We start from the raw sequence: 14,929 nt of genomic DNA, 5'->3' as shown, positions 1-14,929 counted from the left end.
TGTGGTCACCTAGTGCCCTGGCATCCTCCGTACCCCCAGGGAGCCCGCGGCCTCACCTAAAGGCTTTCTTCCGCTGGGCTCAGCGGCTCAGGAGCCACAGAGTCAGAGAAATGTTCCCGCACTGGCTGTCCGTATGTTCAGCGATGGGTGAAGGGGACAGGCCGGGGCTTTCCCAGCCTCTGTCCTGCGGCCCATCACTCAGGCTGCAGAAGCGGATGCTGGGCCAAGTCAGGACAAAGCCAGATGTGAAGCATAAGGACATCAGAGGTGCAGGGGATACAGAGTGTGCATCCTTTAGCCATCTCTTAAAAAAAGAACTGTGGTGCTGGAGAAGACTCTTGAGAGTCCCTTGGACTGCAGGATCAAACCAGTCCAACCTAAAGGAAATCAACCCTGTATATTCATTGTAAAGACCAATGCTGAAGCTCCAATACTTTGGCCACCTGATGCAAAGAGCTGACTCATTGGAAAAGACCCTGATGCTGGGAAAGATGGAGGGCAGGAGGAGAAGGGGACAACGGAGGATGAGATGGCTGGATGGCATCACAGACTCCACGGACATGGGTTTGAACAAGCTCTGGGAGATCGTGAAGGACAGGGAAGCCTGGTGCCGCAGTCCATGGGATCGCAAAGCGTCGGACACGGCTGACACACACCTTAGACCCCGGGACAGACATCCATGTAAGAGAAGAGAGGGGAAAAGGGAGGTGAGGACAGAGGCCAAGATGGGAGTCCTGTGGCCACAGCCAAGCATCGTCTGGAGCACCAGGAACTGGAAGAGGCAGGCTTCCCCTAGGGCCTCTAAAGGGAGCACGGCCCTGCCCACATCTTGAACTTCTGGCCTCCAGCACAGAGCGAGAATACATGTCTGTTGTTCTTAGGCACCTAGTTTGTGGCCATTTGTTACAGCCACCTCAGGAAGTGAATACACCCACCATCCAGGCTGGGCTCACCGCTGACTAACCCATCCTGCAGGGCCACTGTCAGTCACGCCCACTCTCCCCGCCAGGCACTGTGCTTCCTGCAGTCCCACCATGACCCCATTTCACAGATGAGGAAAAGCAAGGCTTGGGGCCAGACAGCTCTCCCAGGACCACTCACAGCAGGTCTGGTGGATGGGGTTTGAACCTGTGCATCAGTGACTCAGCCTTACCCCCTCTCCCCCAACACACACACACACACACACACACACACACACACAATCTGGCTTCCAGGGTTGTGGGGTAAGCTCAGGGAAGGATAGGGCAGGCCTGGTGGGGTTCCTGTTGGGGTTGGGCACCCCTCCAGGAAAAGAGCCTCAGCTCTCTGGGCAGAGCAGGCACGCAGGGCAGCCTGGGCTGCTGGGTCGCAGTCCCCAAGACCTCTGAAAAGTGAGAGCTCCGCCGGAGAACTGACTCAGGTGGAGGCGGGCAACACACAGATCTGAAGGGGCACGTCTTGACCAAGCCCCCTCCAGGTCCTGCCTGACAACAGCGCACAGGACTCGGGGCCCGTTATATAAGAACTAGAGCGAGATCACGCCTGATGCCCTCCTGTCACAGTTTCTGTGGTTTCCGAATTCGTTTTCACAAGAGCCTCTCTTAAGACGGGCTCAGCTTGGCCACAAAGCCACCCAGAGTTTCTTAGAAGTCTCCAGTTCCTCTTCCTCTATCTTTAAATAAGCCCATTTCCCCTCCATCCCCTCAAAGGACCTCCAAGGAGCCCTGGGAGATTTCTTAAGAACTTACATCCACCCAACTCCAACCTCAGCAGTCACCAGGATCCTTTTAAAACGTAGATCAGATCTCCTTTCTCCCCAGCTAAAGGACCTCCCCAACCATGCCCTTCACCCCCAGGCAGGACTACTTGGGAAAAGCTGTACATCCTGAGGTGTGCTCCCGAATTTCCTTCATCCCAGAGAGACAGGGAAGCATGACAGGCGAGGGTCTGGGCATCCACACTTACTTTCTAAGCATTCACCACAAAAACATTCGTACTCACACAAAGACACACAGACACACAAAGTGAATGTAAAGAAATGCGTGCACATTAAGTCACTTCGGTTGTGTCTGACTCTTTGGGACCCCATGGACTGTAGCCCACCAGACTCCTCTGCCCATGGGATTCTCCAGGCAGGAATACTGGAGTGGGTAGCCATGCCCTCCTCCAGGGGATCTTCCCGACCCAGGGATCGGACCCGCATCTCTTCCGTCTCCTGCATTGGCAGGCGGGTTCTTTACCACTAGCGCCACCTGGGAAACCCAAAGAAATGTTAACCATGAGGAATTCTAGATGGTGGGCATAGAGGTGTTCACTGTATCCTGTCAAACTGTCTACATGACTGTCAAGTTTTTGGAATCACTAAAAATCCTTAAAGACTTTGTATTATCTATTAAGAATGAATTGTCTCACTGTATTTGGAATAAAATCCAAATGTTCCACCCTAGTACAGAATGGTTCTCCACCACAGTCTCCTCACTCATGCTCTGTAGTCCAACTTGCCTGTTACATTGTCCCATGTCACCCCGTGCTGGTTCCTACCTCAGGGCCTCTGCACTTGCTGTGCCCGCTTCTTGACACTCAGACCCCCAGACATTCACACAGGTCGTCCTTTCTGGTCATGCCTCTCTCAGTTCTGAGGTGGGACACCCAGGCTGTCCCCCACCCCACTTCTCTGCCCGGCACTCGTCCCTCCTCTCCTCCACTCAGCATAACACAGCTCAGCACTGCACCAGGCCCACAGCACATGTTCAGTAAATATTTCTTAATTCAATGAATAACATACGATGCCCTGTTTCATGAACCCCATCTACCCAGTGGGTGCTTCTGGTCACCATCCAGTCAGTTTAGGAGTCTGAGAAGGTCAAGAAAGGAAAGGCTGGGAAGCCCACCACTTCTTACCCATGGGTCCCTAGAGTCCAAAGGTGTTACCCCCCCAGCCTCTCAGTCCTTCAGCATCTGGGACAGAAGTATCTCCCTTCTCTGAGGGTCCAGCTGACATCTAGAGCAGGGTGGGTTCGGAAACTGTTTCAAAGGGTCCAGGGCCCTCAAGTGATACAATCCGAGCTTTTGTGACATGGTCTAAGAAAGAGTAGTTCTCTCTTTCTGGCCTCCAAGCCTGCTGCAGAAATTCAGGTCCCAAAGGAAAATCAGTTTGTCATTGTGCTAACACAGAGTTGAGACAAAAAAAAAAACAACCAAGAAACTGCATAGACTTCAGGTACATCAGACCAGGTACAACCTGATCAAACCACTCCTGAACTCCATTCAGTAGACTTTGTCAGCTACAGAAATTCCTTGACTGGTTAAGCCCATCTGAGCCAGCTTTTCTTCCTCTCACAGCTGAAAGAATACTAACGGGTAACACTCCCTCCATCCCTCAGGCCTAATCTCCCCCAGCACACCAGTGATGTAAACGAGCACCCTAAACCACAACTAAAGGTGTTCTCCGGCATGTGCTCTCCCTGCCTTCGGGCTGCCTCCCAGCTGAGACTGGAGTGTGCATGCAGCGGAATGCAGGAGTCGTACCACTAAGCAAGGAGGCCTCACTGCTTCTCTGGGTCCTGACTTTCCTGAGCCCAGAATGAGCACAGTGGGCTGGGAAAGGCTCATTTCTCAGGGAATCCCCGGCAATCACCGTCACCCAGCATACAGCCCACCCCATACTCCACCTCTGCCAACAGACCTCTCTCTGCCCAAAATATCCACAGTGGGTCCTCTGACAAGGGACCAGTTTTCCCAGCTAATGTCATGCTTTCTCCTCTTCCAGGTGGGAAAAGGAGGGGCAACGTCCCCAGCACCCCCTTCCACCCACACCCGTGCTTCCTTGAGGCAGCTGAGCCTCGAGCCCCCGGCTTCAATAAAGCAGCCGCTGTCTTTTCCCGTTTCTCTTGCTGTCCTTGGCTTTTTTTTCATGACCTGGACACTCAGGAATCAGGATCAGAACCCAGGGGTCCCAGGGGCCATGGCCTGAGTGGTGGGGACCATTTCCACTCTCCAGGAAGCCTGGTCCACGGAAGGGAGGGGGCAGCAGAAGAGATTCCAGGGTTGGGGGCCCCAGTGATGACTTACCCATTGTTTCCGGGCGTGATTCCTCCTCTTGAAGTACAAGATTAACTTTTTCCGCATCGCCTGGTTTCTAAGCAGGAAAGAGACAGCCAACGGGGCAGGTCAGAAAGGCAGGGTTTCAGGAATTTCGTCCCTCGCTGAAGTTTGCCCCATCACTGGCTTCCGGTGAGGGAAGAGACCCCACAGTCCCCCAGGGCAAGCCACGTACTGCCCATGTATGTCTTTCCTCTGCCCTATACGAAGTGCCCCCCACCCACACTCTGGCTGAGCATGGTCTGCAGGAAAAGAGGGCTCCAAAGTGGGGGCAAGGTCCTGAGACTTCCTGCCCTCCCTGGAGCTGCCATCACCCAAACTCCCCTCTCTCGTCAGCCACGGGAAACCAGCCACAGAGAAAAAGCCACAGCCTTAGACCAGGAACACAGGCCGGGCAGAATAAGCCCCCAAAAGCTACAGACCCACAGAGGCAGGATCTTGGGGTCTGGCCTCAGTGACCCCAAGCCACCTCCAACCAAGAAAGCCCCTGCTCTGCCCCCCTGGGGTGGGGGTGATGTGGATAGGCCAGCGACAGGCTGGTGGGAGCCAGTGAGGCAAGAACTCCAGGAAGCACTCGAGGGGTCTCACGCCTCAGGTCGGTGAAGCCAGACCCCTCCTGCCATCGGGGTTCTCAACCGAGGAGGCCACACACAGCACTGTGGGCTCAGAGAGGAGTGGGCACTTCCAGGGGGTGGGAGGGATGCGGGTGGTTCAGAGAGAAAGAGAAGCAGAGAGAGAGACTCCGAGACCAGGAATGAGAGAGAAAAGGAAAGCAGAAAGACAGACAGAGCCCCAGAGAGAAGCAAGGGGAGAGAGAGAGAGAAATGGATAAGATCCCAAATGAGGACAGAGCCCCAGAGGGGAAGGAGCCTGGCAGAGAGAGACAGCGAGACAGGAAGGGAACAGGCCTCCAGGCAGAGGAGGACACGATCCAAAGAAAGTGGGGGGGACGATGGATACGCAACAAGGACCTACTGTAGAGCACAGGGAACTATGCTTAATATCCCCTTAATAAACCATAAGGGAAAAGAATATTAATATTGCTATATGTAAAACAGACAGCCAGTGGGAATTTGCTGTATGACTCAGGGAGCTCAATGACAACCGAGTGCTCTGTGGCAACTTAGAGGGGTGGGACGGGGTGGGAGGTGGAAGGGAGGTTCAAGAGGGAGGGGACGTATGTATACCTATGGCCGATTCATGTTGATGTATGGCAGAAACCAATGAAATATTGTAAAACCATTATGCTCCAATTAAGAATAAATAAAGGAATGGAAATGGTATATAGGAGGCAAGATTTTAAAAAGGAATATTAAAAGAATGTATATGTTTGTATATATATATTTGCTGTGCAGCACAGTTGTACAGCACAACACTGTGAATCAACCACACTTCAATAATAAAGTAAAAATGAAAGAAAGGGAGATGGAGCCCTAGAAGAAGGCAGAGGGAGAGTCAGAGATGCGGACCGATACAGAAAAGGGGGGAAGACACACCCAAGGACCCACTTCCCCCGACCCCCTCTCCACAACCTCCTATACACAGCAGAGTGCAGCAGCTGGGGTCTGCGGGGTCGCAGACAGGCCCCGGGAGGTCATCAGGCCTGTGAACTTGCTTGATCCCATCCGAGTGTACAGTGGGATCAATTTTTCTGGGGCGGGGTCCCCCAAGTTGCTCATAGCCTCAGCTGCACCCAGAACCCTTGCAAAAAGCTCCCAAACCGATGGCTGGGAGCCATGCATGCACGGGTCTACCAGCACACCTTACTCCTGTCTGGATGAGTGTCCCCAGACCCTGCAGTGATTTCCAGCATCCTCACTATCAGGTCTCAAGTCCGAGATGCTGACAGGCCTGCACGGACCCTCTTCATTTATGGACCCCAGCCAGGCTTTGAGCCCTGTCTCCATCCATCTCCCGACAAGGAAAGGCCACACTCACTTCCAGGAGGGTTGCTGGTAAGAGACCCTGGGCTCCCTGGATCAATCTGATTTCACCTCCTGCCGCGCAGGCCTCCCACCTCGAGGTCTCACTACTTAACATCAATCTTGCCCTCCCCAGCAGGGTGGGCAATAGGGGTCCTCAGCCACACAGGCTGAGACCAGAACCCCCTCATTCCACATTAGGGGGTCTCTGAGCAAATCTCAGAAGGTCTCTCAGCCTCAGTTTACTCATCCGAATAATGGGAGCAATGGCATCATGCTTTCATCTCCTCAGTCACTCAGCAAAAGTTCACCGAGCACCTACTATGCGCCGGGCACTGTTCTGGGTCCTGGGGACCCACAGGTGAGCAACACAAAGCCCCGAGTCCTCACGGAGGCAGGTGACACATAGAGGGACCATGCTGACAATAAGCAATATAATCCTGGGGACCTCCCTGGTGGTGGAATGGTTAAGAATCTGCCCGGCAATGCAGAGGACATGGGTTCAATCCCTGGTCAGAAAACTAAGATCCCACGTGCCCTTGAGCAATTAAGCTGGCACCTCACAACTACAGAGTCTATGAGTAGCAACCAAGATCCTGTGTGCCAAAACTAAGACCCGACGCAGCCAAATTAATAAATATTTTAAAAAATGATAACCTTAGATTCAGAAACTTACACAGAGGGATAGGGTACTGACTGGGGGAGGGGAGGGCATAGCTATTTTAGGTTCGGGGTGCAGAAAAGTGTCTCAGAGTTGGCCTGGACATTTCAATCACCAGGAGGGCCCAGCTGTGGAACGACCCACAGGGAGATGCACTCCAGGCAGAACACACTGGGTGTGCAAAGGCCCTGAGGTGGGAACAAACTCAAGTGTTTGCAACAGAAGAATATCCTTGTGGCTGCAGAGTGCTGAGGAGGGACAGAGGGGAGGAGAGCAACAAGGTGAGCAGGGCCCCCTGTGCAACCTCATGGGCTGGAACACAGGAGCGGGTAGGGACCTAAAGGCAGCAGCTGAGAAGGCCAAGAAGCCATGACAGTTCAGAGCAATGAGCCCACCAGCTCTGAGGTCTTGGTCCCTAACACCATCCTCCAGTACAAGGAGCCATTTCTCAGGACTTCTCCAGCAGTCTACTGGTTAAGATTCGGTGCTTCCACTGCAGGGGGCACGGGTTCAATCCTGGGCCGGAGAACTAGGATCCTGAATGCAGAGGGACATGGCCAAAAAAATAAAAAAATAGAGCCATTTCTCCCTGGAGGAATGACTGAGTCCGGCGCTGGGGCAGGAAATATACAAGATGAGCCCAGACATCTTTAAGCACAGAAGTGTTAAAAAGGAAGGACAAAAAAATAAAGCATGGTGGGGGGGTGTCAAAAGGACACAGGACCCAACCAAAAAGAGTTTCTGGCGACCAAAGCTGGAACAATCTGAGAAGCAAAGTAAATAACATGAGTGCTAGATTATAACCCGAAGAATAAAATAAATACCCACACGTCTACACAGATGTAAATAAATGATAGAATAAACAAACAAAGGAGAGAGAAGGGACACGTGTTCTTTGTGTGTGCGCATGCATGCTCAGTCAAGCCCAACTTTTTGCGACCCCATGGACTGACTATAGCCTGCCAGACTCCTCTGTCCGTGGGATTTCCCAGGCAAGAATACTGGAGAGGGTTGCCATTTCCTTCTCCAGGAGATCTTCTTGATGCTGGGATCAAACCCCGTGTCTCCGGCACTGCAGGCAGGTTCTTTACCATTGAGCCACCTGGGAAGCCTTACGGAATTTCAACTACTACATGCAGAAGGACTGAGCGAAGTAGAAAATCACCATTAGATACCACGGTGCTCATCGTTACAGGCAAGACCCTTCCATGAATGTTAAACTGGTTGGCAAAACGTTGAGGAAAGATGAGAAATTTGCATAGCTGCAAAGCATTTTCCCCCAAATATTTACTAAGCATCGTGGAGGCTTTCACTTGAGTCCACCAAGTCTTTGATATTCGCCCTTTAGGAGGTGCAGCTGGACTTCCCTCCCCTTGACAGTAGGCTGGACAGCGACTTGCTTCTAAAGCACAGAGTGGGGACTTCTCTGGTGGTCCAGAGTGGTGATGAAGACTTCACCTTCCAATGCAGGGGGCTCAAGTTCGATCTCTGGTCAGGGAACTAAGATCCCACATACCTCCTAGCCAAAAAAACCAAAATGTAAAACAGAAACAATATTGTAACAAATTCAATAAAGACTTTAAAAATGGCCCAGACATCCAAATAAAAATAAAAAATAATGCACAGAGTAGGGATGGGAAAGACAGCAACTTGACAGGGAGACAGCTGACACTTCCCTGAGCAAGGGAGCAAAGTCAACACCACCTGTAGTGACAGAAACAACCCCAGTCAGGGTGTTGGGTGCCCCTGATGTATCGTGATGGGAAGGGCACCCCCTCACCTCGGGGGAAATCTTCCCCCAAATCCACAAGCCCAGCTCCTCCTGAAAAAATATCAAATACACCCAAATCGTAGGACATTCTGCAGATTCTGTGAGCAGTCCTCTTCAAAAGTGACAAGGTACAGAAAATCAAGGAAGACTGAGAAATGGTCACAGAGTGAAGACCAAGTGGTCACGAGGATGAAGTACAGAGAAGGATTCTGGATCAGATCTTGGGCCAGAAAACAGGCATCAGTGGAAAATGGAAAATCCAAACAAAGTTTGTGCAGTGGTCCCCAATCTTTTGGGCACCACGGACAGGTTTCATACAAGACAATTTTTCCATGGACTGGGAGATGGTTTGGGGATGAAAAGACACAGGAAGAGGGCCATGTGAATATAGGGTTGGAGTGAAGCATCTACAGGCTAAGAATCGTCAAGGATGCTCAGCAAACACCAGAAGCTAGAAAACGCATGAAAGGATCCTCCCCATAGCACCTGCAAGAGATCACCCTGCCAGTCCCTGGATTTCCAACTTCCGGCCTGCAGAACCACGAGAGAATGACTCACTATAGTTTCCAGGCAGCCTGGATGTTGTGACGAGTTCTGGCAGCCTGAGGGAACTCAAACAGCCTGGAAGGATCTACCCCAAGCACAGTGCTGTGGCTTCGAGCTAAAGAGGCCTCGGTGAGAACAAAGGCTCGCTCGCAGGGGCAGAGGCCAGGCAAGCAGCCGTCTCCATTCCCCATAGCTACTGGAGGGCACGTGTCCTCCCCAGCTATCTGGGTTTCCTTCCAGAGCAAGCTGGTATCCATGGCAGGTATCCATTCGCTGACTGCCAAAGAGGACCAATGTCAAGTCCACAGGTTGCAAACAGGTGCAGTCCACCAAGCAGGGCCAGTTCCTGAGACTGCTGTGTTTGGGCTATGGAGCTTTCTAAAAACACTGCGTTTGTTGCCATTATTGAAAACCAGAAGCTGCTGCATAAAAAGATGAACAGAGAGCTTCTCTTAAAAAAAAAAAATCAGGCAGCCTGATCACACTCCCTTATGGCCACAGACTGGGAACTGAGGTCTGACTGCCCCCCCACCACCCTTTTAAAATGTTTATTTATTTGGCTGTGTTGGGTCTCAGTTGTGGTATATAAACACTTAATTGGGCTGCGTGGGATCTAGTTCCCTGACCAGGGATCGAACCTCTGTCCCCAGCACTGGAAGACTGGAGTTCTACCCACTGGACCACCAGGGAAGTCCCCTGATTGCCCATTTAAAAGAGTGACAAGCTCCCCATTCACCCTAGTCCCCACACTCCCTAGCACCTCCCACCAGCCCTTCCCTAACTTTGTTCCTGCCCCAGAGGCATGCATCTGGGTTCACAAGCTTCTAGACATCTGGCTTGGGGTGTTCATTTGTGCAACACTCTTCTGGCAAACTTTTTTTTTTGACTGTTTATTTTGTCGCAAGAAGTGTTTAGGTATTGCAGCTGCAAACAGCATACTGCAGACAAATCTTCTCTGCCGAGATTTTGTCTGGCAAAAATAAGAAGCAGAGTCTCTCTCAAAGGGTTCTGGAAGGACCGACAGACCAGCAATGTGATGAGTTCGTTGGTGGAAGCATTTTTGGGGTGCAAAGGATATCTCAGTCTCCTGGAGAAGTCAGGGTTTAAAAAAGCACAACCTGTCAAGAAATACAGGCTTTGTCAGCTGACACTGAACTAGGAGAAGGGGAACTAGGAAGGAATGAAAATCTGTGGACGTTCGAGGAGAGTCTGGCCAAGCCCTGGGGTCTATAGAATTCTGAAAAAGGAAAGCATGGGACAATCAGGGGAGGCTTCCTGAAGGAGATGAGGTTTGAGCAGAGGCTTGGGAGAAGCAGTGAATAGGTGGGCAAAGAGAAATGAAGTAGGCACCCTTCCAAGGGAGGAAGGGTGATGGTGAATTTGGAAGAAGAACCAGACCCCCCAACTTCAGGGGAAAAGATGGAGGCAGCCCATGCAGGGCCCTGAATGCCTTAGGAAAAGCTTGTCAGATTGGGGTGACTGATGGTCCGAACCATGCTCCCTGGGCCAAGCACTTTTCCCGTGTGACTTCCAAGGAGACCAACTTACTGACAAGCAAAGTGATGTGACTTGCCCGAGGTCACTGGGCTAGTGAGGGGCAGAGCCTGGAGGAAAGCAGGCTGGATGTGCAGATTGGGCTGGTCTAAAGAGTGTGGCTGTGTGGCCCCGGGGAAGTTACTCAACATCTCTGAACCTCCAGAGCAAGACCACAAGGACCAGTTAAGAGTAACCTGGGTCCACAGTGCCCCTCCCACCTGCATGGCCCTGGGGCTTCAGCCAAACCCCAGTAAGGCAGGAAAAGGGGAGAAATCAATCTGTAAGACAAGAAAATCCGGAAGGAAGAGCCACCAGGAGCCAGCAGGCTTCTACCCTGGAGGGGAGGAGAGGACAAGGCTTAACACCAGGTGAAGGGGTAGCCACGGCAGAGCACACAGGAGCTGCAACTGTAACCATTGCATCAAGCCCACAACCTTTCACCGAATCACCCTAGGCTCCCCGACCCAGAGAATTCAGCCCCTAGCTCTCCCCGTGGGTCCAGTCTGCAGAGGGCAGGGAGCCCCTCCACGGAGCACCCACTGATGCTGCTCTGGGGTCGCCCCCCACCCACCCTGGCCCCTTCCCCTGCTTCCCAAAGCCTGGGAGGTCTGCGGAGTCACTGCCGAGGTCTGTGGAGTCACTGCCAAGGCTAAGACCAGACCACAGCCAGTCTCCCACACCACCCCCGCCGCTGCCAGGAGCGTGGGCGGCCGCCCCCACGCCTCCAGAGGCGGCAGGTGGCAGAGGACAGCATCGGGGTGGGTACAGGTGACTTCAACACGTCCGAAATTGCCAGTGCAGCAGGAAGTCAGGTGTGAAATTAACTTTAACTCAGAGGCCCCAGTGCGCAGACACAGAGAAATTAAAGTGACAGGGCAAGGTCCTTGGGGAAGGGATAACCTTCCACCTGGTGGCAATTACAGAGGCGGGAGGGAGGAGCCTGGGAGGAGGCCCAGTCAAGGCGAGCTGGTGAAGCTTTGCACGCTGAGCAAGAGAACGCCTCACCCCAGCCCCAGCCTGATCTGTCTTCTTGTCCTTATCAAGCTATCATTGTATCACAGACGTATTTCTTTATGATCTGCCTGCGCCACCAGAATGGCAGACCTCCTCACTCACTGCTCTCTCCCCGGGGCCCAGAACAGTGCCTGGCACAGAGCCAGTGTTCCTAAATATCTGCTGAATGAATGAGTGAATGAATGAGGGAGGGCAGCTCTCTTGGTCTCTGCTGATGAAGTGAGAAAAATCACAGAACACTTCCTACAGGCCTGACACTGAATAACTTCTAGGGATTCATTGAATCTTCAACCCATCTCACAGATGGGGCAACTGAGGCACTGAGAGTGACTGGGCTCGTGAGCCAGATGCTTGTGATCCTCAACGTGCCCCCCAGACCGTGGGCTCGCAAAAACCCCATCACATCACTTCACATAAACCTCATTACTAGCCTCTAGCACAGATAATAAAACCCAAAACTCGTCACCAGCCCTAGGTGATCAGCCTGGCACCTTCTTCTCCCTCACCTACCCCTTCGGGACCTGCCAGGCTTCTCTGTGATCCCGCCAGCTCAGTCCAGCCCCAGGGCCTTTGCAACGCCTGTTCCACCTGCCTCTGGTGGGGGCAGCTGCATGCCAGCTGCTGCTTGGTCTCTGAATGTTCCCTCAGCTGTCAGGTCCTGGCCCTGATCCCCTCGGCTTAAGTCACCCCTTACATTCTCTCCCATCACCCTGTTTGCCATCTTCATAGCGTTTTTTTTTTTTTGTCTTTGTTTTTTTTTGGCCATGCCACACAGCATATGGGATCTTAGTTCCCCAACCAAGGATCGAACCCATGCTCTCTGTAGCTGAGTCTTAACCACTGGACCACCAGGGAAGTCCCTTCAAAGTATTTTTTAAAGTAAATGACTGCACTGATTTAATCACAATCACACTGAAACTAAAATTACAGAATTGAGTATGAATTCAGAGGCAAACTATGGCGGAAAAAATTAAAATTCTAAGAAGAAAGCAATTCAGATAACTTGCTTACAGATACATTTTTCTAACATGAAACAGACCACTTATCACCGAAGAAATCTCAAAATTATTTATCTCTATGTTTTAAACTTAAACATGTTCATCTGTGACTTAGATTTGGAGTAACTTTCACTAGGCAGTTACCTACTTAGCCAGAACGTACTCTAGTAGAGGAGAACGGTCCTCTGATGAAGATTATAGGCTATAAAAATTGGGCACTGGTTTCAGTAAACTCATAGCTTTATTTTACTTATATGCAGCAGTGTCTTATCAGTTTGTATTATTTGTATGGATACCTTTTGCCTTTGTTGTTTGGATTCTATAGCCATTCTTATAACCTGAAATTACGCACGCTATTCAGCTTAAAATATTACCCATTTGTAGTCTAGTGAAAAAAATGTATGCAAGACTTCTAGTGTAACAATATTGCTATCAAAGATGTTTATGTTGAAAGGGAAAATACAACTCGGTATATTAAAGCATAAAGAGCTTAAGACAGCTATGTGACCACAGTACTTTTTATTCGCTGATATTTTCTCATTTACTTAACTTGTTTCCTGTCTCCACTGCTAGATAAAGCTTAATGAAAGTATAGGGAACTTTGTCTTGTTCACAGCTAAATCCCCAGGTCCTAGAACAGGGCCTGGCATAGTGAGTGTAACAAATGTGTATTGAATGATTGAATGTTCCCAGCAGGGTCTGCCCAGCTGAGAACATGCCACGCTCATCCCCTAAACCAGCCAAGAGAGGCCCTGAAGGGCCCCACGCCCTCACCCAAACTCCATCTGGGGCTCCCCCACCCCCAGCAGTGGCCCCAGGAAGGTCCTGGGAAGCTTTATAAAGGACTAATGTGGCCTGATTGGAAAATAAAGCATGCAGTATTGAGAGAGATTTGGTACCTGAGCGGTGAACACACTCTCAAGGCCAAGCCAAAGCACAGGCCACACAAGACACGGAAAACCCAGGGATACCCCAGTGCTCCCCCGGAAAGGACACCCCACAGCCACACAGGACACGGAAAACCCAGGGATACCCCAGTGCTCCCCCGGAAAGGACACCCCACAGCCCCTGCCAGCCACAGGCTAAGTGACAGGCAGCAACGAAGGTGAGGCAGGTGCTCGCAAGCCCAAATAAGCCAAGGACCTCGGCGGCAACAAGAGATTCTTCTAGGTTGCTCCATTAGCCCCTGGGAGCTGCAAGGGCGGTGGCCGTGTTGGGTCCCCAGAGCCTAGACTAGTCATGCGGGTCCAAAAACTACAAGAGGAGGGACCTCCCCAACAATTAGTCCAGCACCAGCGGATACTTGAAAACCATCAGGAGGTTTGGATGCCCCCAGGGATGGGGAGCTCACTGCCGCACATACACCCTGCAACTCCACCCCAAGGAAGTTCGGACAGTCAGACCAAATTGGACTGCCCATTGAACCAGCTAAGCACTGCCCTCCTGAGGTCACACAAAAATGAACCTTGAACAGTTCAAAGATTGTGATCCCAAAGGACCTACCTATAACCTAACATCCCCGGAGTGTTCACAGCCACATGTTCTTCAACAGGCAAGACTCCTCTGGTTTTTTAGATACCTGGATAATGACATGAGGTAATATCCCCTCCTCGGCCAAGGAGGCTATGCTCCTACTAATGCATCCCCAGAAAAAAGCCAACCTCTTTCTGACAGCCACAATTCCTCAAAGCCTGGTGCCCAGCTTGAACACATAAAGACACTGGCCCCCAGCACCGTCCTGGTGCCCTGCTGCCAGCTCGACCCACGCCAACTGTGCGTGGCACTTCACTGATATTTTTCTGCTTCTGTGTTCATCTGGGAAAAGGCCCCTTCACTGGGCTACATCATACTGGCCATTCTGGGCCTCTGGGTCTGGGTGAGTGCTCCCAGCTGCTCCCACACGGGGCTGTGTCACAGATGGACCCCCTGTGCAGACCACAGACAGTCCTAACTATGCTTACATCAGAGCCCAAACCACAGGGTCCCTGCTTACTCCATGGCCACTGCACGAGCTCACACTCCTCCTCCTGGTAACAGCTTCCTGCAGCTCAAACAGGAGGAGGACCTGCAGCCCTCCACCTCTGTCTCTCAGAAGCTATGCATGCAGCTTGCCCACCCTCCCAACCACGGTCTGCCTCCCAAAGCTTCATGGGGCTACTCCCTTGGCCCCCCACCACCTCTGCCTTTCCATCCAAGGCCCTGCCTGGCCCAGAACTCCGGCCCAAATTGCTCCCTTCCGTACCCTCCTCCTGGCCCTGGAGGGAGCCCCGACGGGAACTGAGAACCCACATCCCACCCCGGGCACCCCACCCCACTGTGCGTCTGCACGGCTGCCCTCAAGTACTCACATTTTGATGTTCTCATGGTACTGCCTGGTGTCGGAGGGCTGGTTGTACAATGG

At 51.9% G+C, this 14,929-nt stretch overlaps 1 protein-coding gene across 22 annotated transcripts in view; it reads right to left on the bottom strand.

Moving 5' to 3' along the window:
* NCOR2 (nuclear receptor corepressor 2) overlaps positions 1 to 14,929 on the bottom strand; it is a 236,352-nt gene that overhangs the window by 105,792 nt on the left and 115,631 nt on the right. For all 22 annotated transcript variants that reach the window (XM_086347286.1, XM_086347298.1, XM_086347301.1 and 19 more), the window contains exons 8-9: positions 14,877 to 14,929; positions 4,051 to 4,117 (exon numbers count right to left, since the gene is read on the bottom strand). In XM_086347286.1, coding sequence (XP_086203412.1) covers positions 4,051 to 4,117; positions 14,877 to 14,929 — 120 coding nt within the window. The remainder of the gene's footprint in view (positions 1 to 4,050; positions 4,118 to 14,876) is intronic.

The sequence above is a fragment of the Bos grunniens genome, chromosome 17 (genome assembly GCF_055505025.1).
Source record: "Bos grunniens cultivar Pamir isolate PY7600 chromosome 17, Bosgru_T2T1.0, whole genome shotgun sequence".
NCBI lineage: Eukaryota > Metazoa > Chordata > Mammalia > Artiodactyla > Bovidae > Bos > Bos grunniens.
The sequence above is the reverse complement of the archived record's forward strand: the minus strand, read 5'-3'. Positions and strand labels throughout refer to the sequence as shown.